We start from the raw sequence: 26150 nt of genomic DNA on the forward strand, positions 1-26150 counted from the left end.
TTTAAATGGTTGGGTAGAGAAGTGCAGAACTGCTACAAATCAAGGAGCTAGATTAACATCTCATGCTCTCTTCTCTGTGAGTATTTTGGGGGGAGGGAAATTAAGAAATCCTCAAGTGCGGGAGGTATTGGAAAGAAAAATCAACTAAAATTACCAAAGTGGTTGAATTGTTTAGAAATTATGCTGTCTGAAGTGAGCAATACATTGGAATGGAGGAGAATTGAAGAGTAGGGATTGTTTAAGGTGGCAGGTATCATCGCTGTAGGAATCAAAATTGTACAGGCTGTTTCATGGCCAAATTAAAAAAAAAAACAATTTTATGTGGAGGGAGAGATGCACTGGAAATCATTGACTAAAAGCTGAGCTTTGAGCAAACTGGATGAAAACTCTTCTTGAAGATGCAAACTGAGTAAGTGCAAAGATATGTATGATTGGTGTGTTTCATGTTAAACAAATACTCAAGCCTGAGTCTGAAGATCTGGAATTCTATGTGTATGTTGACTTTTTGTGTGAGCCAGATCTCCTGAAGGACACAGATTTTCAGATTTCCTGTGCTGTGTCAGGCAGGTGAGCTGCACAACCCTTTCCTGCTGTGGCAGGAGAGATGTGCATCCCTCCAGTGCTGAAGTGTGCCCAGCATTCTGAGCATTGACATTTTGTGTTTGCTTAAGCTGATGCAAGGCAAGGAACTACTTGGGATCATTTTATGAATTTGCCCTTCGTGCAGCAAATGCTGCTGGGAGTTGGGAATTCATGGCAATGCTGTATTTGTAGCTGAGAACTAATAGGTGCACAATCACTGCTGTTGGTGCTCTAATCTTGCAGCACAGTGATTGCTCTGAATAATTCCTGCTACAGATTAAGTCACACTTAGCTCCAATTAAGTGACACTTTTTAATGTTGATGTGGTGTTTTGAATGAAGCAAGAGGTTTCTTGCCTGTTTGTGCAGCACAGGGATTCCAAGCTCCCTGAAGCAAACACAAGGGGCTTGGGTGGTAAGAGAAGAGGGGACAATGACATTGGGATGGAAAACAGAACTGGAGGGACAGAGCTCAAATGGAAACTTGTGCTGCTGTGAGAAGCAAAATCTGTACTGAACAGGTGAGAGAGAGGAGGGAAGATATTGACCAAAGACTCTGAAGGAGATGGGAAGTGAGAATAAAAACCAGGTGATGCTCTCAGTAACATCAGGAATCCTTAGGGTCTCTGAGAAAGTGGCCCAGCAGTCCCCAGAGGGGCTGGCTCCAAGCAGTAAACACCATGATTGATTCCTGGGTGCCTCTGGAGCTCCTTGTTGGTGCCTGGAGCTGGTTCCAGCTGATCACTCCTGGAGCTCTGGTCTGTAGAGCTCAGGAATTCCCCTGGAGCTGATGCATTCATGCTGTCAAACTGCTGAGCTTCCCTCTGCTGGAGGCAAGGCATCAGTGGTGGTCCAGAGTGGTTCTGGAGGTGTTAAAAAGTTTGCCTGAAATAGGGTGGGAATTTGAAACCACAGAGAGTAAAGAAAGAGGAAATTAGGAGAGGCAGCATTTCTGCCTGGAGTGTGGAAGGACCTGCACGGGCTGGGGATGACTGCAGGGCAGGACCAGTCTCAGACATGCTTGGAGAAGGGGTCTGGTGAGCTGGGTGCTGCTGGACAGAAGCTCCAGGGAGCACCAAACTTTCCTGTATAACACATGTGTGTGTGTGCTTGGAGAACCTGGATGCCAGGGAAACCCCATTCCTGAGCTCTCAGCATGGACAGGAACTTCTAAAATCAGGTTTGCTCTTTGGCCAAAAATGCTTTTTTGCATAGGTAATTTCTCCTCCAGCCTCTCTGAATGGTGCTGGTGTCCTGTCCCAAAGAGCTCTGGAGTGGCATCAGCAGTGGTGGCACAGGAGTTTTGCTGTTCTACCACTCTGCAGTGTTCAGTGCCTGCTTGGCTTCCCTTGGCTCCTGCTCTCTCCTTTTCCCACCCCAGCATGGACACAAGGATGGAGGTGAAGCTTCAGCATGGAGGTGAAGGATGGCTGAGGCTTGGGGCAACCCCTCCAGTGGAAGGTGTTCACAAATTCTGCTCTGTGGTTCTCCTTTTGTTTGCTTTTAGTTGTTATAGGTAGGGTTTGTAGATTTACATTTGGAGTTTTAAATGTAAATTTGTTTTTTTTGAAGGTCAGTGAGCATCTCAGGTTTTTCTGTTAAAAACAGAAGTCAGACATAGAATCACAGAATGGATTGGGCTGGAAGGGACCTTAAAGCTCATCTCATTCCACCCCCTGGAACACTTTCCACTAGAAAGATAAATTGCATGAGTTTTTTTTACCCTGCCTCACCTGTGAGATAGAAACAATGTGTGCTATGCTGGTACCAAGTCCAGGTGGGCTCCTGCTCCATCCTCCAGCACAATATTCCAGCTGCAGTCTGTTTACCACAGGGATTTTCAGTCTTGAAAGCACATATGAAACTTCACCAAACCTGCCAGAACACCCCCTTGGTGTTCCTGCCCCTCCATCAAACTTGGTTGATGTTGAACTTAAAGCTCTGAAAGGTTGCAAAGGTGACTTGAGGTGGTGTCTCTCAGAAACCTGTTGGAAATGCAAGCAGAAGCACCATTTTTTAACCATTTTTGTTGGTGTAGGACTGATGACAGATCTGAAATGATTGCTAAAGTGAGGAAACGATCAGCCCTTTTGATAACAGGGGCTTTCTCTCTCCCTGCACCTTTTCCTTGCTGACCCCTGATGTACCTTGACTCTGTTTCCTGGAGATGGAGAAACGTGCTGTAGGAAAAACAATCCTTGGGTTACATGCAGAAAAGTGAGATCATTCATTTGAGATGAAAGCTTTATTTACATTTACCTTGGGTTTATTGGGTTTTTATAGCCAGGGCTGTGGGACTCTTTCTGCTGTCCAGGCACTCAGGTATCTCCCTTTGTTTGAGTGGGGATGAGCACTTTGCCATTCTTCTCCTCAGCCTCTGTTTCCACATAACAAGACTTCCATGTAAGTGCAGAGAAGGGGTTTGTTCCTTCTACAACTAGGGTTAAATAAAATTCTATAAGAATAATTTAAGGCAATTTAAAAAATAGGTGGTGTGGGGGTGAGACACCAACCTATGCAGAGCAAATCTCTCTCCTGAGCCCCAAAAATCTGTGTGTGTCCAACAGCCTGACAGGCTGGAGGAGTGTGTTGGGAAGAGTCCTTGACTGTGGGAGCTCCTGCTCAGAGCTCAGAGGGGCATCCATCCTTCCCTCCAGGCAGGGAGGGTGGCCTGGGCTGCTGTGCAGGGAGGAGGCACCTCCTGTGCCCTGTGCCAGAGGTTTGGAAGGACAGGAGTAGGAGATGGAAGTGGCTGGTGGCACCTGCTTTCCCTTTCCTTTAATTATCTGCCCACAGTGTGTCTGTCCCTCATTAATGGGGATTGTGTCTCGTGCTGCCTGCAAAGAGCTGGCCCCATTAAACCAGTTATAATAGCAACAAATTAATGCTCCCCTGCCCTTTTTCCTGGGCTGGGTAAAGGATAATACATCAGCACAAACTACTTGGACATAGCACAATTTAAATATTTTAGCGATGCCTTTCTGTACCTATCTGACCAATTTTCTCCCAGCTTCTTGGCAGTGTTGGTTTTTTAACATTGCTGCCCAAGAAACATGGCTTTCCTGGTTATTTGGATTTGAGGTTGGTTCCCTTTCAGCTGAAAGGGATCCCAGCAGTGGTGGCTCCAAGTAAAAATGACTTTGTTCTCTGCTATGTTAAATTGGCTGGTTAATTCTGGTGTTATTTACCCTGTAATTCATTAGTTTTACTCTACCATTGGCAGCTGACAGGCTGTAATTTCATGCCTTGCAATAAAAGATGTCTCATAATCTGCTTCATTTAGCAGCAAGAGAATTTAATGAAATTAACTGCAGTCCTAATTATGCCAGTGAATACTAAAGACTGCTATCAAGTTTCCTCAGAAAAGGACAAGGTCCACCTTATGAAGGATTTAGAATATAATTTCCTGGGAAAAGTTGCAAATGTCTCCTTCTATTGGCCAACAAGGGCCAATTACAAGTGCTGATACGAGTTTAATGAACTAGTTTGTTCTGAGGATATCTCACAAGGAATAATAATTTTTTATTTTCAAGCGAGTTTTTAGAGGTTTCTCTCCTTAGAACAGCTGATCCCTGAGAATTTGGTGCTTTGCTTCTGTTTTGAAGCCTTTTGCCCTGTCCTTTGTGAGGGTTAGGAAGTGAGGAGGAGGCAGCTCATGTGTGGGGTGAGGGATTTGGAGAACCTAACCCAGAGGACATCAGGGAATTTGTCCTCCCATGCTGTGATTCCCTGGAAGTTCTGGGCTGAGAAAACTCAGGAGGGAACACAGGAAGGCTGGGCTGGATGGGGCTTGGAGCAGCCTGGTCTGGTGGGAGGTGTCCCTGCCCATGGCAGGAGAGTGGAACCAGATGAACTTTGGGGTCCTTTCCAATCCAGACCACTCCAGGAGTTAGTTCTGACACTGCCTGGAAGGAGAAGGATTGATCTGAGGAGCATTCCAAGGGCTGAGGCACCTCTCTGTGATTTTCTCAAGGCTTCCTACTGATCCACCTTTTATGATTATTTTTGTGGTACACACTCCTGACTCTGCACTGAAAAAGTCTTTCTGTGTTGGCTGGCAGGCTTTCCCTGACTGCCATCCCAGTGTGTTGGTGGATGTCTTTGCCAAATGTGCTCTGCCTGCCTCCTGAGCACCGCCACACTCCGACAACAACGATGGGAGATGGAACCGCCGCTTTATGGCTTCAGTGGTGTTAAATGTAGTTAATTGGAAAAACTTTTAACTGCAGAGAATTTCCCTGTGAATAGCCTTCATAATAACCAGCTCACTATAAAAGGCAAAATGCTTTGCTCACAAGGACAACGGGACTATAAAGGTGAAGTGTATTGATCAAATTACCTGAGATAATAAACTTCGGATGAATAACTCCTCTATTGATGAATGGGACAAGTCTTCCTTTTTTTCCCTAATCCTCTTGGTGTTATGGGAAGGCAGTTGAGAGGACAGTTTTTGCAGAGTGTGGGGTTGTTTCAAGCCTAGTTTATATTTTTAAGTTAAGGAGCTGCGTGGAATTGTTGATGGAAAACGGCATTGAGTTTTTTTAATGTTCCTGTTTCTTTCTTTTAAGCTGTAATTTGTTGAAAGTACAATCATCTTCCTTTAGATAAAAAGTTATAGGAGTACATAAAAGTGAATATGTATAGGGGAAGAGACTCAAAATGGTCATTATTTGTAGCAAAGCTGGATAAAGAGGGAGCAGTGAACTCCTCCATAGACGTTGCTGAGGAGGGAGGTCAGAGCACAGCTGGACTTGTGCTCATGTCAAAACAGGGAAGAGTTACAGCCCCAGAAAAGAGGGAGAAGGGTGGTGGAAGGCAGCTTGGAAGCAAATGAGACCTTCTGATTTGTGGCTTGGTGCACCCTCATTCCTTTGCTGTAGGGATTTCATGGCATTGTTCCAATTATGGGAAACAAAGGGAAGGGGATGGGTGAATCTGCCTTTCCCAGCAGCTAGAGTTTGGGATTTGACCAGAGGTGTCAGCTATCTTGGCAACCTCAGATAAAAACTCCAAATAAAGCCAGTGCAGACTTTCTTCTTAATATTTTAGAATGCAAACAGAAAACTTTATTTTTATTCAAGGCATACTAATCACCTGTAATTGCATTTATTGGGTGAAGGATTAAGTGAGAGCTGCAGGGAATAGGATTGATCTAAAAACTTTGTTAATGGAGCAAGGGAGTTGGAAGGAGATGATCTTTAAGATCCCTTTGAACCCAAACCATTCCGTGATTTTGGAATATCTTCAGAATTGTTGGTCAGAGGGGGTAGAGACAACACAGGGTGATTCAGATGTGGGTGATGTTGCAGTGTGGTGTGTGCTGCCAAGGAAGTTCAAAAGAAGTTCAGAAGACCACAGGGATCTATCAGGAAATTTTAGTGGGAAGAACTCAACCATAAAAGCATGGCATAAGCCTTCCAACTTAATGGAAAAGGGGAGCAAGGAAGTGAATATGAATTGGATTTGGAATTGGTTGTGGTGAGGGAAGGTATGGAGTTGATATTCAGAATAGTACAGGAGCTCAGGGTGGGTGATATTATTATTTGTCATGTTACCTAGAAGATCAACAAAGATGAGTTGTCTGCTCCATGAGGTTATGGTGTTTAAGAATTTTTATTTTCAGATTTTGAAAGGCTCCATCAAAGTGGACAGCCTTTAATTATAGCTGAATTTGTCTTTGTGATACACTTTAAAATCATGAGACAAAAGTTGTTAAATTACAGAGTGACAAAGTCTCTCTGTAAAGTTTGTATAACAACATATTTTTATCTTCTTTGGGAAGTCTTGAAAGATGGAGCTGAGCAAGGTGGGATGTAAGGAAGGCCTGGAGTATCAGCAGGACAAAGGAGAAAGGGAACCAAATGCTGGAACAGGTTTCAGAAAAGCACTGCCACACCTAAGCATCAGAGGAGTGAAGTGAACCATTGGACCACATCACTGAAGTCCAAAACCCTGAGTGTTAGTAAAATAAATCCTGTTGAATAAGGTAATAACCAAGACCATATACTAAGACTGAATAACAATAATAATCATAATAGAGGCCAAAATATAATAGTAGTAGTAGTAATAATAATAATAATAATAATAATAATAATAATAATAATAATAATAATAATAATAATGTCTTTGCTGTGAAGGGCTTAAATAATGTATGTTGCTCAGCCTGATTATTTAACTGTGTTGTCTTATTTCATTTGGTGCATATAAATTATGGAAAAGTGACCTAAAAGGCCACACACCATGAATGAACCAAAATCTAGGGTCATTAATACACTTTACAGGGATTTGAAGCAGGACTAAATGTGAGAAACGGACCCAGAGCTGGGATCCCTTGTTCTACAGAGTGGAAGAAATTATTCTTTAAAAAGTTTTGATGTGAGTGTCATCACCTTGTTGTTTCATATAAATATGGATAATTATGGATATACACACACACACATATAGATGAGACCTCTCTCTTTAAAATAGGTGAGTAAAGAACATTATCCTGTAAAAATGGAAAAGCCAGAGCAAAGGGCAGCCAAAGAAAAACGTGGATTTGAGAATATCCGTGGATTCAAAAGGTGGGAGCAAGACAGGTCTGCAGCTTTGGAAAGAGATTAAGAGGAGCCTTCCTTTAATGGGCAGCATTGATTCCACAGGGATGTTTGAGCCTGTGTCAAGCACGAGGCATGGGGGCAAGAACTCGAGCTGGAGGAGAGGCCAAGCACGGCAGGAACACGGCTGGAACCTGAGCAGTGATAGAACAGACATTTTTGTTACCTTACATGCAAAATTCAGCTCGTGTTATTAGCAAGCCTCAGCTTGGCTGAGGGGTTTTAGAGTTCATGGTTCTCATTTTCGTGGGTACCTTCAAACTTTGTAAGAATCACGTTCAGTTGATGCTGCTGAGCTGCTCCACCAAGCTTCTAGCACCCAAAATTAAAAGCTCAGCTGGAAATGTGAAGCAGATCAGAAGCCAGGGGAGGCAGCAGGGAGTTGGTGTGAAAAGGGGGCTTTGATGTCCCTAATGCCCATTGTTTAATGCCAGGGCTTTGCTTTTAAATGCCAATGCACAGCATGGAGGCCTGGCCCTCCCATGGCGCCACAGAGGGTGCCTTGGGTGGCAGGGGGGAAGGAAAGAAAGGAGGAATCTTCCATCCTGCCAGCACAAAGTTGACAGACAGGGACAAGGCTTTTGCAGAGCTTTTTGAAGGAATCGTGGGGCAAAGGGTGCAAACCCGAATCCGGCGTGCTGTGTGTGCGGGTGTGCAAGGGAAAGTTAGCAGTCAGTCAGGTTTTATCTCTTAATGAATAGAGACTGCTGAAGTAAGGGTTAGGTAATTGAGTTTATAATTAATTAGCCATAACCCTCATCAGATAAAGCAGTTGTCGAGGTTTTTTTTTATCTCCTTTCTCTCCCCAGGGCCTGCCCTTCTTTGTCCTTGCGCTGACAGCCAGCACTTATCTCAGGCCTTCTCCATGGCGTGCCCGTCAGCCCCTCCTCCCCTGGGCTGGGCTTTGGTGGTCAGCCTGGGCCTGTATTGTCCTGCCAGGATCCCAATCAGCCGGGCTGTCGTGGTGGGATGATGAATTAGCCGTAGGAGTTAACGTGGAGGTGAGCTCCAGATCGGAGCCCCGATAGCTCCCGCCCGGCTTCTGTGCGCCCGTCACCCTGCCCGGCGCTGATCCGCCACTGACACTTCCCAACAAAGAGCTTACAAAGGTGGATTTAGTCACAGGAATGGGGCATTTCTCCAGAAAGTTGGGATGCTGACAAAGGACCCTTAATTTCTTCTGCCATCTAATTCACCTTGACAATACCGGGAAGATAAATTAGGTTTTGCTCTGGTTTTTTTTGGTGGCCTTATCACCTTTATGTTGTGGGCTGAGCTGGTTTGCTTGCAGTAGGGGAGAAACTTTAGCCACATATCTTAAAAGCATCAGGATTGTAAAAGGTGTCGAGTTCCTGCCTGTTGAGGTGGATGGAGGGTGTCAGAAGCCAGGACATCCCTCTGGCTGCCCTGGAGGACTCCAGACCCTGGCAGGGGGCTCAGAGACCTTGGCACAGAGTCACAAACACCTGTGCCTTGGATTTTAGCCCATGGAAACAATTACCAACTTTGTGTGAGGAGTTACAAACCACAAGAGTTTGAGTAGAATGTTAATGAATTTATCACAGGGTGAAAATGTAGAATTTTGGAGTTTTTAGAATGGGGAGGCAAGATGGAGGAATCTGGGCATGTCCTCTCCTTCTTCTTCTTCTTCTTCTTGTCCTCTATCTTCTGCTGTCATGGTGGCACTTTTGAATTGGTTTAGAGTAGAGACATACTGCCTAACATAGGTGATAGGTATTGGAAAATTATTGCAAATAAAGTACACATAGGTTTTAGTATAAAAAGTTAACACCGCCCCAAGGCGGTCACTGTGCCACAACCCAACCTGCTGGACAGATCTCAGCAGGTCAGAGAAAGAATGTTACAGATAACAGAAAGTAAACAACCTTGAGAACAAGAGTCAAGGAATTCTGTCTTCTTCTTTGGTCTCAGGGCTGGGAGAAAGAGACTTTCGAACACCTCGGGGTCATCTTGACACCAGAGACCCCGTCAGAAGGGGACTGGGATGTCAGATTTATCCTCCCTCAAAGCTGTGTCCTTCTCTGGCTGCACTGGGGAGAGGAGCTTTCTTGCTGTGTTTACAGTAGGCTCGTGGCACTGGGGTGGGTTTGTAGACAGGTTTGGCTGCTGCAGGAGAACAAGGCTCCCCAGCAAGTCTATGTGTTTTGCCTTCACCCGGAGTGTTTGAATTGGAGATGAAGACTCCTGTGTCTTACGGCATCGACTCCAGCTTGGAATGAGCTCTGGTTCTCCTTAATCTCAGTGTCAGCACTAGGAAATGGAACTCAGGTTTCTCAGTGCCAGGAAGGCTTGATTCTTTTTGAAAATACATAAAGCATTATTCTTCTGTGGTCTCTTTAATAGCCTGGTAAAGTTTTCCTATTTCTTTGGCATTTCAGCAGCAATATACATTTTTAGTTTGGCTACAATTCTTTAGGGATTCAAGCTTCTGTGTGCACACCTACCCCATTTAGGATCTTCCTGGAAGTTGAATTAGTAACGTATGAGTTAAGATGGCACAGTGTAACTGCATAAAAGACATTGCTGATGGCAGAATGAAGCTGTTCCAGTTTGGAATAACTTCTAGGTTGTCCAAGTGGGTCACAGAGCCCTGCAGCTGCTGTGCTGTGATGGTTGTGGTTAGTGAAGCTCCTCAGTTGTGCAGGATGTGCACCTCATCCCAGCACAGGAAGGCAAATTCTTGTGTACCTCCCTGCTAATTGATAGGAAGGATGGAGGAAGGTAGTCTGTGACATGTTTGGGACAGGAGAAATTCCAATTAGAGATGCAGAAAAGTGTTATTTCCCACCAAGTTCCAGTATTGGAGCAAATATCTGAAGGGGCTGTGAAATCTCTACCTCTGGAGGTGGCTCCAAGGGGACATGGAGCTCCTCAGAGTTTTGGGTTTGCACCTTGCCACTGAAGGTGATCCAGAGGGAGCAAAGAGACACTCAGTTGTGCGTTCTGTGAGTGAGGGAAGCCAAGCATGAATGCAGTGGAAGGAAAGAACATAATTATCATCCCTGATGTAAGAACCGTGCCAAAATGTTTTCCAGGTTGAGGATTTATATTGCAAACGAACATCAACCTTGGATGGTGTTACCTCATGCAGAAGGGTAACTAAAAGCACATTATTTTTATTCTAGGAAACAGTGGAGGGAAAAAGCTTTTGCTTTGAATTTGCCTCTGAAATGTAAGAGATGAGGCAATTCTATCCCTGAATTTTTTTTTTTTAAAGCAGAGCTGGCAGTGTCCTCTGGAAAACATGTGTGGATTAATGGGATGGATTCAGCTGGGTTTGTCTCGTGTTTACATGTTTGGTTTTCTGATAGAAGAAAATTCTTCTTGTTTAATTGTCGCTGGATTTTTTATTTAATCAACAGTATATTGCAAATAGAGATAGAAAAAACTATCATTTAAATAGAGACTAACAAATATATGTTAGTGTAGTTGTAGTTTTAAGTTTTTCTTTTGAAAATGCATTTTTTTCCCCTTAATGCCCATTTTGCTATAAGTATTAGAGAAAACTTGGTATAGTAGATGAAAGTTTCAGGCTTTTTAATTGCTTTTGGTAAAGGAAATGATGTGCTTTGTACCTAAAGGAATGTTTAAATCAGGTTTTAGCTGTGATCTTCAAGTGTTCAGATCTTCAGAAGCAAGTGCAGTATGTTACAGGACAAGTTAAAGAATATCCATATTTAAATCAATACTAAGATTTACTGATGCTAAATAGAGAATTAAGGTGGAAAGAGATAAATATTGTAGCCTTTTAAAACTTAGGAAACAGGCTCATAGGTTGGGATAAGGGTAGGGAGAGACCCTTCACCATCTGGTCCCTTTATCCATGGGGTCAGTCCTGTAGGATCTCTCCAGTGTGGGTCCCTTTATCCATGGGGTCAGTCCTTCAGGATCTCTCCAGGGTGATCTCCTCTCTCCATGGGTCCTGCCAGGACCCTGCTCCAGCAGGAGTTTCCCATGGGGCAGAGGTTCCTTTGGGCATCTCCCTGCTCTGGTGTGGGGTTTTCTGTGGGATTCAGGTGGATCTCAGCCCCACCATGGCCTACAGGGCACAGCTGCTTCACCCTGGGCTCCACCACAGGTGGTGGAAGCAGAAAAGGCTTGAGATGGGTGGTGTAACCTCATTTTCTTTGCTGTTTTAACATTGGGGTTTTCTTGGGATGTTTTGTATCATTGTTTGAGGTATGTGAAGGTGGGAAGCAGGAGAACCTTTCTGAAAGGCTGGGCAAGAGTTTCAGGAAAATAAAGCTGGAATGAAAGAACTGGACTCTGATACTCGTGGGTCCCTTCCAGCTCAGAATATTCTGTGTTTCTGTGACTCCTTGCATTTAGGAATTTCAGGGCATTTCAGGCCTTCAGACTTGCAGAGAAGCAGTTTAAGGGCAGTGAGAAGAGAGTAAAACCTTCCCTTTCAGGCAGCCTGGGTAAAGTTGCAGGGTTAATTTCAATTATGGAGTATTTGAAAATGTGTCCTGCTTGTAGGGAACAAAGAGATGGGGATTTTTCCTTGGAAGGTGTCCTGGAAAGCTGTGATTCCCCAGGCCACACCAGTGCTTTTTTTTCCCCCACTCCAGTGATTTCAGAGCAGGGATTGATGGGCCCCTGTTCCTTAACGAGTTTGCTGAATTGATTTTATCATTGCTTTTTGTCACTTTCCTAGAACTAACATGGAAATGACCAAAAAAAATCAAAAAAGGTCCGGCTGACACCACCCAGGCACGGGGTGTTAAAGTTGGTAGGACCTGGGATCATCAGCAGCCATAATTGACAAATAATACCCCTCATAAATACTGCCAGTCTTTTCAATTAGTTTTCATCTCAAATTCGGGATGCAAAATGATGGCCTGTCAAGTGACAATGGATGACAAAAATTAATAAATTGTCTTCTAAATAGTATGGACACTTAAGAAAAATTGGGCAGCCAATTTAGCACAGCATGAACCGGGGGGAACCTTTTGTACTGTTGCCGTGCCACTAATGTTGTCTGGGTCTTTATTAATGGTGCTTGGCTGCTGCTGACAGTTTTGTTGCTACTGGCAACTTTCTTCATTAAAATTAAAGCCAGCGTCAAATCCCATTAGCTGCACTCTGGGTACCTTGCATTTTTATTTATATATATATATTTATTTCATTTTCTTGTCTTTACAAACATGTTCTTTATCTATAGGAAATTGGGAAAGGTGGTTAAAAATTAGTCTTTCATCTGGTCCACGGCTGATCACTTAATAAATAATGGATTCTATTGGGGTTTTTTTTTTGAGGGAGATTGTCTCCAACATTTTACAGCTTGCCTAGTGCACAGCCAAGTAACTGCAGAGAGAAATCCATAAATGAGCTTTATAAATTACCTTTTCTGAACGTGGTGTTTGTCTGTGTTGCTGCAAGCCACTTGGATCTGGGTTACTCTGTCGTAAAACAACCGTAGCCTCTGGAGCAGCTTCTGCTCTTGTTGTCTCTCCCTCTGAAATATTAATGAGGTTAAAACTGAGGGATCAACATGTGTGTGAGACCACTCTTCAAAGGGAAATAAAGTGTGCATCTTTACATGATTTTGGGAAGGAACAAATATCTTTGTTTGTGGAAACATCTTTGAGTTTTTCTGCTTTAACAACTTATGGATTGACTCCTTAAGCTGAAGGAGGGCAGGGATGGACGGGATATTGGGAAGGAATTGTTCCCTGTGAGGGTGGGCAGGGTGGCACAGAGAATGGCACAGGGTGCCCAGAGCAGCTGTGGCTGCTCCTGGATCCCTGGCAGTGCCCAAGGCCAGGTTGGATGGGGTTCTAAGCAACCTGGGACAGTGGAAGGTGCCCCTGCCATGGCAGGGGGTGGGACAGGGTGAGCTTTAATCCCATTCTGCAATTCTGTGACTCCTCTAAATAAGTCTTAATAAACAGAGGAATAAATCTTAATAAACAGATAGTCTTAATAAATAGATGAATAAGTCCTAATAAACAGATAGCATGTAATAACAGTCTTTGCCATATCTGCTGTCACTGCTGAATATTCTAAAACATTAAAAAGCTGAGTGACCAGTGCATTAAATTCCCAGGGCAACCTGTGTTCTGCCTTACAGATCACACATGATGAAATTCAAGGCTTTGCAGGGAGAAATGTGGGGAAACCAGGGAAAAATTTCTTCCAGAAGCATCTCCCAGGTGTCCTTCCAGGAATGCTCAGAGTGGAACGTGGTCTGTCACTCTTTGTGGTGCATCACACTTGGCCACTGAACTATAGCTCAGCTTTCTCTAGGAGTAGAGATTTCCAAGTGGGTTTAGTTGTTTACAAAGATGTTTACAAGATGTTTACAAGATGTTTACAACATCCTGTTAATTCTGCTGCTCTGGACTTGGGGGCCAGATCTCCCTGGCTGGTGTCACACTGTATTCCTGACATCATTTGGGTACAAGCCAGTGATCCAAAATCGTGTCCCTAGGCTTCTGAGAGATGGAAATTCCTCATGAAGTGCAAAATATGGCTTGGGTTCACATCTCTTGGAAGGGTTGGAAGTAGATGGTGTTTAAGGACCCTTCCAAGCCAAAGCATTCCAGGATTCTGCATCCCTCTGATGGGGATTGGACAGAGAGAGGTAAAGTCTTCTGATGAGAGCTTGATTTTGCTGCTGTCACCATGGAAATACCTTTTGATGCAGGAATGGGATGGTTTGGCTTCTGTCCCAGGGGTGGCACCATGAAACTGCAGGTGGAGCCAGGCTGAAGGCAGTGCCAGTGGGGTCCTTGCAGAAAACCACGAGTGCCGAGTCCAAAACCCCATTTAAACATTGGCTGTGTTTGGGAACGATCTCGTGTGGTAAGTGATAAACAATTAACAGTTCAAATGGGCTTTTAAACTGGTGTACTTCTGCAGCAATTTTTGGGCTGAAAGATGTGCTCAAATCTGAGTTTCAGTTCATCTGAAATGTGGGTTGAGTGACCCTATAATTCACAAGAATGGATACTTGATAGAAATGAAATAAACTGGTGACATCAAATTAGCATCCATCTAATAAATCCAAGCTGTGCTTTTAGCTCTTCTGCTAAATCTTCTTGGTTTAAAAAAATAAATAAATAAAGGTGTCAGTAGTTAATTGTTGACTGAAGCTTAATATCTGTTGAAGCAAATGAGCCATGAAATACACTACACAGGAAGTATTGTATCTGGAGTGATTTTAACATTAAAACAATATTACAATTTTTAACTTGCTGACACAATATGCAGAATCCTTTATTTTGAAATTGCCCTGATTAATGCTAAGCTCGGGAAGTGGGGGAGAGGAGGAGTGAGTGCTGTATATAAAGCAAGGCAGGCCAGGACAAAAACCTTTTCTTCTCAGAAGAAGAATATTAAATAACAAAAACCAAATTTTGGGGTGTCTCAGGTTATTACTTCAGGAATCCTGATAATAACCTTGTCAAAAGCATTGATTTGTAATTTCTCAGAAAAGTTCTTGCAGTTGACTGGCACTGGCAATGTCTCATGTTTTATTAACTCTAATTTCTTTAACAACTTCTGTAGTAAAAATGGGTGAGTTCTGCTTCTCACAGCAGTCACTTTGCCTTTTTGCTGTAACAATTTAAGAACACAGGGTGAAGAACCTGTACTCGAAAGCTGCCTTTTTAGGTTGTACCCTTAAATCCTGGGAAATGGCCTTGGATAGGTTTTCCCTGGGTTCAGGGAGGTGTTGGAGATGTGGAGATGCCTTGGTGTGAAAGAAGCATCAAATCACAGAATATTCTGAGCTGGAAGGGATCCATGAGGATCATTCAGCCCAAATCCTGACCCTGCACAGACACCCCAACCAGCTGAGGTGGTGTGGGGGTGGTTTTTGAGCCAAATTTTACACCCTGCCAAAGGTCTTCTCCAGTGTGACTCAAGTCATGGTCCTTGGCCAAGACCAGAAGGCTTTTGAGTGAATTAGCTGCACATTTTTCTGTATTCCCAGCTGAAGCCAAAATGATTTTGTATTTAGATGATAAAGTACTGACTGATTCGTAAGAAGAGCAAACAGTTGTGTATGTTGTGAAAAGAGTTGTTTAAAAAGTTGTGTCTCTGCTGCAGCAGTAGGCAAATCATCATTTTTCTAATCTCTCTGGCTCCATGGCTGCTCACACACTCAGCAAGCAGCAGAGGGATGTGCTTGTAGCTCTCTTCATGCAGTTGTCCTGTGTGTCTTGGCATGTTCTACATTTCTTAAAGCATTTCCCTCATGTTGAAGATGGAATTTACATTTTTTGCAGCTTCTTTTGAGAATGTGAAACATGATTTCATGAACTCCAGGAAGCAGGATCCAGTAGGAAAAGCATTTTTCCTCACTAGGTTCCTGATTTGTTTCCTGCTATAATGATGAGAGGACAGTGCCCAGCATACATTGAGTGCATCTCTGAAGGACCATCAGCACCTTCATTCCTTTGGGGGAGCTGCACATCCCAGGAACACCACCAGGAATGCCTATTTCATCTGTTTTCCTTTTTTTCTCTTAGTCTTGGGAGAGATTGGAGGAAAGGGAGCAGGCTGTGTGGATGGAAGAGTGCTGGAGCATCCTGATGGGCCCTGCTCACCCACCCTGGCCTAGTGCAAGGTGTCACTGCCCATGGCAGGCACGAGATGAGGTTTAAGGTCCCTTCCAGCTCAAACCATTCTGGGATTCTGTGATCTCTGCAGTGTTGAACCAGTTCAGTGTGTCCTGGCAGACCTTTCTTTGGTGGGGTCATTGATGCTGATGGTCCTTGACCAGAGGACGAGGTGTAAAAGTAGAAAAATGGAGCAATCAGGAAATATTGTTAATCAGAATTATGAAGAAGGTGGCCTTCTAATGCAGATTTTTTTTTTTTAAAAGGATATTTATTCTCCTACCCCTACAAAAGTTTGAGGACCAGAGGTATAACTGTTCAGCAAAAATTATTTTTCAAGGAGGACGCTCCTTTTGATTAAGAAAAATTTAAAATAAATTTCAAAATCACATTACGGAGCAGAGTTTCTGAGGTTGGTTGTTGAAGGCCTTTTTGGTCCCAAAATTTCCTGACACGAAGTGTGAATCCTTTCTGTACAATAACATGGAACACAGTTTAAGGAAAAAAAAGAACACACACGCACACACTTTTTTTTTCCCTGCCAGCATTCTTGGGTTTGTTATTCAGCCGATGCTGTATTAAATTGGATTTTGTGTCCATCATTATTAAAATGTGAAGTGTGTCGGTCACAAAGCATACATTTCAGGGCAGTTAGCTGAATAATTCTTTTCTTTATTATCCCAAATTACTGCTGAGCTCTGGAGAGGTGAGCAGTTTAGCCAATTATTGCCATTTGAGCTGGATTTGTGGGTGATTAGCTCCTGGTCGAATTCAGTCCTGGCAAGGGCTTTGAAGCCTTTCCTTGTGTGATTTTCACAGCGGTGAGGTAGGAATAGACGAGGCTAATGACAGGAAGGTCGCCTGGGTGAGGTGACCTGTGGGGGGGGGGGCCCGGGTTTAGCAAATAGGGCATCCACAATAACAAGTGTGTCACTAACCCCGCCGTGCATAATCGGAGTTTTATAGGATTGTTGGAGATGCTGACAGCTCAATTAAAGTGTAACCCTTTGTACCATCCAGCCCCGGCAGAACGACAGAAATATTACCAACAAAAAAGGGAGGGGACCACAAGGGAACTGGTTAAAGATCCTGGCTTCTTTTTCTTTTTTTTCCCCCGCTTTTCCATCGGAGCCTGCACAGAACGGGGCTGCAGAAAGCATCCATTTGTGAAATAATAGGTTGGCCAAGGGAGGGGTATGGTGCCAAACATGGCTACAAAAAAAAAAAAAAAAAAAAAAAAAAAAAAAAAAAAAAAAAGCTGCTCTTAAGTGGTCTTCCTGATGTTTCTATGGAAACACTATAGTGTCAGGAGAGAAAGTTAAAATTGGGTTTTAAGCTTTTCATAGCTTTTCTCCCTTTTCCGCTCCCCCAGCCAAATCCCTACTTTATATAAAACATGATAAAGAGAATTTTGGGGAGTGCTCCTGTGAGGAAAAGCAGATCCTCCGCCTAGGAGTGGTCATGCCTGCACGAGGAGTCCCTGTTTTCCTCCACCCACCCAAGGCTGTTTGTTTCTTGAGAGAAGTCAATGTTTTGGGGCTCCCTTTTCATGCCTGCCCCTTCAGCCATTCCCAGAGCCTTTCCCACAGTGGTGTTTGCTCTCTTCCCAACGCTGCTTTTCCTTTGCCCAAGGTAATGATTTGCATCCAAGTGCATTTCACTGGTGTCAGGGAAACCACAGCTGCCAGTGCCAAGGGGTTAATAAACCAACTACTGGAGATTATTAAGGGCTGGGATTCCTTTTTTTCCTATTTTTTTAGCAGTCCAGAGTAAGCAGAATAAGTCTTAGAAGGCAACAGAGGCAGAAACTACTGCGAGGCAGGAAAATAATGTGATTTTCTTGTACTGTGTCCTGTTCAGAGAGGTAAACTGGGGTTAGAATGAAAGATGTGTGTGGCATTCACATTCTCTGATAAAATTCCTTCGCCCAGGGTTTTTCTCCTGGGAAGCTGAGGAGCCTCAGAGAAAAGGAAAACAATTCTTCTCTCATTTGCTTCTCCTGTGCTGTGCTCACATGTGGAATGTGTTTGGAGATTGTTTACCCACAGGTGATTGTTCCATTGGATTCTGCTGGGAGTTGTTTTCACTCATTGGCCAATCAGGGCCAAGCTGTGTCAGGCCTCTGGAGAGAGTCACGAGTTTGCATTATTATTATTTTCATTTTTAGCATTCAGTAAGTGTCCTTTCTGTATTCTTTAGTATAGTATAATATTCTTTAATATAATATAGTATAATAAAATAATAAATTAGCCTTCTGGGAACATGGAGTCAGAGTCATCATTCCTGCCTGGGGCATTCCCAGCAAATACAATGGATGTGCCAGTCCCTTAAAAACCTGATTGCATTCTGTAACACACTTGGATGTTCAGCTCCACAGGAAGGTGGTATGATGGCTGTAACTGTAGAGTTTGCAATGTGCTGTTGACTTTAGTCTCATTTTAGAAATAGTCATAAAGAAGGGCTAAGGAAAGAGTCCCAAAGCTGCCAGCTGAAGGAGAACTCAAGAAGAGTTGGAGGAATTTGTGCATCACCTGTGCTGGCAAGATCCAGAGGCTGAAATACTGGAGCAGCCAGGTTGGATGGAGCTTGGAGCAGCCTGGCATCATGTAGGGTGTCCCTGCCCATGGCAGGGGGTGGAATGAGATGGTCTTTCAGGTCCCTTCCAGCCATTCTGGGATTAAAAATAAAGATGCAGTAACAGTGAGATGCAGCTAAGTTTGTTCTTCCATTGAGTTTGTCCTTAGTGCTGCTATTCCTTGCAGGAATTTGGGGGCTGTCCTTTGGTGGCAGTCTTCCTTGCTGGTGCTGTGATGAACTGTAAGAGTTGCTTAATCAGCACTGGGGTTTTTTTCAGTACATCTTTCTAATTTTCTTTCGTAGCTTGTGTGCAGAGAGCTTGGAAAATAACGAGTTGCAGGTTGATTGTCCTTCAAGTTTAAGCAAAGCCATTATCTTCTGCTCCCCAAGTCAGGTGATAGATCCTCTCTGTTCTTTGTCTTCAAATGGAAATCGTGGCTGATGAGCCCCAGCATTAGGTAACCATTCATGGAGTAATTACCTGCTGTGCAGTCACTGCCTGGTGTTTAGGGAGTGTTAGAAGAGAATTGGGTGCAATGTTCTGATTTCATTTCCTCCTAAAGGCGCAGAACATAAATTTGAATAGTTTCTGCAGTGTGGGAGCATCTTTGTAGCAAAACTCTGCTGCTGCTGCTGTGCCAGTTTTTAAGGGAGGTGGGAGGGGTTTTCCTTGTGCATAACTGTAGTAAGAACACACAAGGTTTTGGAGGGCTTTTTTTGCAATGTTATTGTTAGATACTGAAGCTGGAGAACGTTTGAGCTCTCCTGTTTTCAGAACTCTTCAGAGCCACTCCATGCTCTTGTAACCTTTTTTGGGGTTTTTTGGGGTGGTTTTTTTTTTGCTTTTTTTTTTTTTGCTTGGATTTTTTTTTTTTTTTTGTTTTGTTTTGTTTTGTTTTGTTTTTTGTGGTTCAGTTGGTCCCCAGTTGTGCTCTGCTACTGTAAGAGGTCATAGAATCCCAAAATAGTTTGGGGTGGAAGGGACCTCATAGCTCACCCCATCCCACCCCCTGCCATGGGCAGGGACACCTTCCACTGACCCAGGCTGCTCCAAGCCCCATCCAGCCTGGCCTTGGGCACTGCCAGGGATCCAGGGGCAGCCACAGCTGCTCTGGGCACCCTGTGCCAGGGCCTGCCCACCCTCACAGGAACAATTCCTTCCCAATATCCCATTTATCCCAATTTCCCTCTGGCAGTGTGAATCCATTCCCCTTGTCCTGGCACTCCAGGCCCTTATCCCAAGTTCCTCTCCCTCTTTTTTATAAGCCCCCTTTAAGTATCAGAAGGTTGCTACAGGTTTCCAAGCATAAAAACTTAAACCAGCTTCATGTCTCATTGACCAAAAGACCAAGCAGCATTCCCTTAAATTCCTGAGGGGAAAAAAGATTTAAGTTTGGGAAACTGAAAAAACAAGTTACATTTTTATGGAAGGATTCCCCATACACTGGGAATCTTCAACAGTTTATTTCCTAGAGGATTTTAGGTTTAAAGACAGAACAACCTGGTCTAGTGGAAGGTGTCCCTGCCAATGATAGGGGATAGAATGAGATGAAATTTAAAGTCTCTTCCAGCCCAAACCATTCTGGGATTCTCTGACTCTCTATGGATCAATGATTCAGTCATTACCAAAAGCTTCATTTGGCATGCAGGTATTGTTTGGGGGTGAAACAGTTTGAGCTGCTGAGGAATGGACTTTACCACCAGAAACCTGTTACAACTAAATCTTCAGGAGGCAAAAAATATCACTGAAAAATGAATCCCTTGTTTATTATCAGGTGATGTTGGACAGACTGTGCAGAGCTGGCTGGTCACTGAATCCTGGGGGTTTCACCTGCATTTGTTCTCCACATTAATAGATTCACAGGAGTGGGTGTTTTATTGGCCAGAATTAGTATGTAACAATTAGTTTGTGATCCTGACTGAGTGGCTGCCTTCAGAGTTATTTGAAGGAGGAGGTTTTTCATGGCTGAGAGTTCTTCTTTTCTGAGCAGGTAGCACAGGAGCTGTAGAAAATTCCTAGCAGTGCTAGCTGCTAATCATGGCTGTGGGAGCTACAGACCTGAGTGGAAAATTAGGAATTTATGTTGTCAATGATGAAGTGTGAGATTACCTGTTTCATTCTGTCAGAACAGCATCAGGGAAACAATATGGGGTCAGCTAAAAATTAGGGAGGAGAGGAAATAAAAGGCTGGCAGAAGTTTGCACCTCAGCCATGGCAGTGGGGTAAATTTCTGAAAGGAAATAGAACCCAAAGTGGAATCATGGAATGGTTTGGGTTGGATGGGATCCTGAAGCTCATCTAGTTCCAACCCCTGCCTTGTAGGTACCACATTTCCTTTTCCAGAAGGTCCAATCTTGGCTCTGCTGACTTAAAAAAACATTTTTAAGGCTTCTCACCTGCCAGCATCTTCAATGCAGCATTTAGCAACTTCAAGGGGTCACTTTTTGAAATGCTGATAATTTGCTATTTAAAACCTAAAATATTTCAGTAGAACAAACTGATGATTGTTTCACCACTGAGTTATTTAAGCAAGCAAGGTTTGGAGCTCACAGAGGGCACCCAGAGCAGCCAGATTTTGCTGCTTGCTGTGTATTCAGGTGAGCTGGGTGTTCCACATGCCCTGGTCCCTTCACCAGTGCTGGGTGTGTTGTTTTCTTTCCACCTTGGCTCCAATCAATCCGGGGCTGGTGGTTTTTCATTAGCTGCTCCTACTCCCACGGTAATGTTGGGATTGCAGAGCCTGCTGGCAGTCTGTAACTTCCCCAGGTGCCCTGGAGCTCAGCAGCCTAAGCTGATTGACTCAGTTAGGGCCCCAGTCCCTAACAGCAAATGCAATCAATAAATCTTTGTTGGTAAATAATTGCTATCGAACAGAGTTTTAATATAAATTTATGAGTGGTGTTTTATCACAGCTTGAGGCTACAGCAAGCCACTGAGTGATGGATTTCAGATCACACTTGCATTCATTACATTAACTTTGTAAGTTATTTAAAGCTTGTACACTTAACATTGCTTTTGGCTTGCAATGACCTCCTGGGAGTAGATGTAGCACACACATTACTAATGGAGAGCCGGCTCTGTTCACTCCCTGGATCCTCCAGCAAAACCCAGGGACTGAGCTCCGTGCACTCCACTTGGAGCCTTTTTCCTCCAGCTGCTTCAAACCACAAGCTGGAGGACTCACCATTCCTCCCTTCAACACAGAATTGCAGTTTTGGAGGGAAGGTGGTAAAAAAAAAAAAAAAAAAAAATTGAAAAGCTATTGGAGGTGTGAAGTTCTTCTTGGTTTGTGTGGAAATCAGAGGTGTTAAATTCTTAGTGTTGAGTCTGGAGGCTCTGGAGCTGCACCCAACTGCCCATGGAGGGCTGTGAGAAATTAAAGATTTCGTAGAAATTAGGGAAAATAGCATCATCCAATTAATAATTGTTTGAGGCAGGGATTATTTAGAGCCAAAAAAATTGGTATTTGGAGTAGAAGATTTATGTAGGCTCTTACTGTCCAGCCTGGGGACTGAAATGGGATTTTTCCAGTGTGCTGTGTGTACATGGGGACCTGTTTAGCAGTGACTGGGGACGTGCCCAAGCTGCCTCTGAATTGCCTTGGAGGTATCAGGGGTCAGCAGGAACCCCTGGATCTCATTTCCTCAGTACAGGATCTGATGTGACTCAAATGTAACCACAATGTGACTGAAGCAAGGGGATTTTTTTTTTCTTTTAAATAACATTTCCTGTCATGTGGGCCATTTTTTTTACGTGTAGTTAACGTTAAAGTGCATTTATAACTGATCTAAACGCTGATTCTAAGACCATTTCTCCAGACCATTCTATAAAATTACCACAAAGTGGTGGCCTTGGGGATAAAAACTGTGGTTTATATGGGCTGCTTTGCTTTATAGCACTTTAAGTTAGCTCCTTGTATTCACAGCAGTTTGCTCTCCAGGTACTTCAAGATACTTTTAATTATCACATAATGTGAAAATGATTCTGTTTGCCAAAGGAATGCCTGAAGAAAATGGATTGGGAAGTCTGGTTTGTTGGCTAGGCACAAATAGGTCCATCATCCCTATTCAGTTCTGAGCTGGGCGGATTGGTTTTTGTTTGTTTTTTTTTTTTTACATCAAAGCACAGAGTTCTGCTTTAAAAACATGGTAAAACCTCATTTTGAATAATTTTCTTCATTTAGATCCAAAACTAGAATGTCATAATTCATACTTAGATAGCAGCAAAACTTTAAGTAGTAAAAATCATGATGGTCATAGATTTTTTACTCTTTATTGAGATTATAATTGACACAAATTGAAAATTATGTAAGTAATAACATGTTTTCTGTATAGCAAAGGGACAGTTAAAAGGTTATGAAATATGTACATTTTACTGGCTTCAAAACTTGAAAAAAGAAGGTAAAGGGAAAAAAAATTCCCCATTGTGATCCTTACTGCTTTTTCCCCATTAGAGGGTCTGAAGAACAAACCAGTGCAGGGAAACAGTAATTTTTGATCCCCTCGGCACAGCACTAACTAGAATTGGGTCCCCCTAAACACCAGTGCTGTGCTGCAGGTGAGGTATGAAAGATGAGAAAGGTGAAGAGACAGATCACCTCCTATAGACAAACAGGAGAGTCAAAGGCAGAAATAAGCTTTCATTTTTTAATAGAAGAAAACAACGTCTCCAGGCGCCGGCAGGCAGTAATTGGGATGAGCAGGAGCTTTTGTGAGGAGGCGTTTCAGAAGCCCCGTTCTCCTTGAAAAAGTTTGAGTTCTAGCAAGGAGCAGAACAAAAAAAAAAAAAAAAAAAACAACAGACATGTGACCCACAGGCAGGCAGAAAGTTGGGAATTTGGATCCCTGTGCTGTTCATTGTCCAGCAGAACTTTTCTTTGTGGTCCCACCGTGGAGTGTGTTGGGAAGGGTTCTCCTCTGAAGTTCTGCTCCAGCTGTGTGGCCAGGAGCAGGGCTTCTGCTTGAGTGGAGCTGACCTGTGTCCCCTCCTGGCTTTGGGATAGGGTCTGCAGAGGGATCACTTCATAAAGCTGCAAGTTGAATGGGAAAACAAACAGTGGAACTCGTTTTCAAGGCTTAAACCACTGTTAACAACTCCATGGGAGTTGGAAGCGCCGTGCTTGGTAGGGCATCTTTCTATGTTCTGTTTTCTCTTTGTTTTAATTGCCTTGTACCATGAGAAGGGAAAAACTTGTTTTAGAGGGATTAGGGAGTTGAAGTTGGTGTGGGGTGGATTCCTGATTGGGATTTATTGAAATGGATATGTGTCTGCTTTGCACAGGGCTTGATCAGTGACAGCAGTCACTGTGTCCCTGTGGTGGGTACGGAGCATGGGATCTCCACTGGACATTCCAGTAAGGCTTTGCACAACCACAACACTGTCTGGATCCATTAGGAACTGCCTTCTGGCTTGGGTTGAAAATAAAAATTTCCTAAGGAAATGCATCCTTCATTTGCTACCTGGAGTGTTCTACAGCACACAGTATTTTACTTTTCAAAGTGAATTTTGGTTTTGGAGGTGAGAACAGGCCAATGTACAGTAGCAGTTCCTGTCTGTTTGTTTGCTGGAGGAACACAATGATGACTTTTAATCTTTGCTGTTGATGAGAAGTTGTGGCTGCACCATCCCTGGAAGTGTTCCAGGACAGGTTGGACAGGGCTTGGAGCCACCTGATCCAGTGGAAGGTGTCCCTGCCCATGCTGGGGGTTGGAGCTAGATTTTAATGTCCCTTCCAACCCAAACCATTCTGGGATTCTGTGATTGTTGTCCTTCATCCTTGACTGAATATTGTGGAAAGGAGATTCACTTTGCCCACCTCCTTTCTTCTCCAGTCACACCGCTGTCATTAAATTATCCAGGATTTACTTGAAACACTTTGTATTTGCTCTGGTTCTGTTTTGTTACTCTTGCCTGGGATTGAGGTTTCTTTTGCTGCAGTGAGGGGTTTCCATGGTGGTGTCACCTTTGTGCAGAGGGAATGAGAACATAGATGTGTGCTCTTGTGTGGGCATGGAATCCCCAGGAGATGCTGGAGGGAGAGGCCACACAATAGCAGGGTCCTCCTCAACCTGGGCTCATCATTTATTTTAGAGGATAAGGAAATGCAGAACATGGTGTCTTCATCAGCTAGGAATCCTTGTGGGTCACACTAAAATGTGCTTTCCTGAGGCATGGAATTCAAGGAAAAAGAGGGTTTTTCTACCCACTGGACAAAGCCAGTGGAGGGAGTGTGCATTGTGGGAGAGTCAGGAGAAAGCCTGTCTGAAAATGCTCATCTGGAAAGGCAGTTCCTCTTCTCTCTGTCTGTGTCTTAGGCAGTTGTGTGTGGTTTGTGTTGTCATTACACCTTCTCCCTCTCTGTGCCCCACCAGGGGATGCTGCTGAAGCGGAGTGGCAAGTCCCTGAACAAGGAGTGGAAGAAGAAGTACGTGACACTGTGTGACAACGGCGTGCTGACCTACCACCCCAGCCTGCACGTGAGTACCCCCTGCCCTGGGAGCCCCAGCCCTGCAGCAGGGTCAGCCAGGCCTAGGTGGGACCTCTGTGCTCAGGGAGCTTCCTCCTCTCTCCTCATTCCCCTCCCTCTCAGGGAATCATCGCCTGAGGTCTGAGCGCACTCCAGTTCCTCTGACTCCACTGGGACTGGGGCTTCCCTGCATCCCAAGAGGCTGCTGGAACTGTTTAAAGCCTTTATTTCCTGCTTTATTTTCTGTTTTATTTTCTTTCATAGCCTTGTTGTTGATCCCAGGGTTAAAAAACAAGTGTTTCACAAGGAAAAGTTTTCTAGGGGTAGTAAAGAGTGAGGAGAGGTCTTTGTCAGTGTGCAGGGCTTGTGGTTTATCCAGGAGTAATTCTGAGCAGCTCTTTGGAAGTGGCATAGCCATTAAAATATGTTCCATACAACTTTTCCATGTTGAGGCATCTATCCCTGTCCCAAGGATGCTGTCTGCCCCTCAGAGTGTGTGGCACAATTCTTAGTATGGATTTGGGGGTGGAAGGAGCACAGACATCCCACTCAGGACTAGCCCACCCCAGAAATCATGGTGTGACCCTCACCAAGGTAAAATATATATTATACATATATATAACCAGAGATAGATAGATAGATAGATAGATAGATAGATAGATAGATAGATAGATAGATCTAGATGTGAGATATATGGATATTAGATATATAGATATATAGAAATATCCACCTACATATATAAATATATAAAAATAAATACAAGTATATAAATATATATATAAATATATGCATGTATGTGTGGTTTTATATAATACCTAATCTTCTATTTTATCATCATCCCACATGCAAATCAGAGGGTTGCCACTTGTAATGTTTTTAGGGCCAGCTGTTTCTAAGCCTATTGGTGGCATCTTGAGCTCCTGGTCACTTTTGCATTAAGGAGTGAAAATCAAGGTTTTGCTGGATTTTCTATAAATTCTGGGGTTTACAGACCTGCACCTGGAACTGGCAGGAAACTTCTGCTGTAGCTTGGTGGTGTCTGAGGAGCATGGAACCCTAGAATCATTAAGGTTGGAAAGCACTCTAAGATCATCCAGCCCAGCACTAAACCACGTCCCCGAGTGCCACATCCATGTCTGGCCTCGCTGATGCTGTGCTTGCCCCCACTTGCTGCTCCCTGTCTATGGAATATTAGCACTTTTCCCCTGCCTTGACACAAGATTTTATGGTCTCAGGTCCTGCCATAATGATGCTTTGCTCTGGTTTCTGATGTGATGTCCATGTCTCTTACACATTATGTGGTAAATTAGATGACAAGTAGCTTCCAGGCATTGCTGCTTC

The 26150-nt window shown here is 43.7% G+C and overlaps 1 protein-coding gene across 13 annotated transcripts in view; it reads left to right on the forward strand.

Moving 5' to 3' along the window:
• AGAP1 (ArfGAP with GTPase domain, ankyrin repeat and PH domain 1) overlaps window positions 1-26150 on the forward strand; it is a 324467-nt gene that overhangs the window by 166806 nt on the left and 131511 nt on the right. For all 13 annotated transcript variants that reach the window (XM_071418328.1, XM_071418329.1, XM_071418331.1 and 10 more), the window contains one exon: window positions 24715-24819. In XM_071418328.1, the coding sequence (XP_071274429.1) occupies window positions 24715-24819 (105 nt within the window). The remainder of the gene's footprint in view (window positions 1-24714; window positions 24820-26150) is intronic.

The sequence above is a fragment of the Agelaius tricolor genome, unplaced genomic scaffold, assembly GCF_023055355.1.
Source record: "Agelaius tricolor isolate 1412-34295 unplaced genomic scaffold, bAgeTri1.0.p SCAF_83, whole genome shotgun sequence".
Classification (NCBI taxonomy): Eukaryota; Metazoa; Chordata; class Aves; order Passeriformes; family Icteridae; genus Agelaius; species Agelaius tricolor.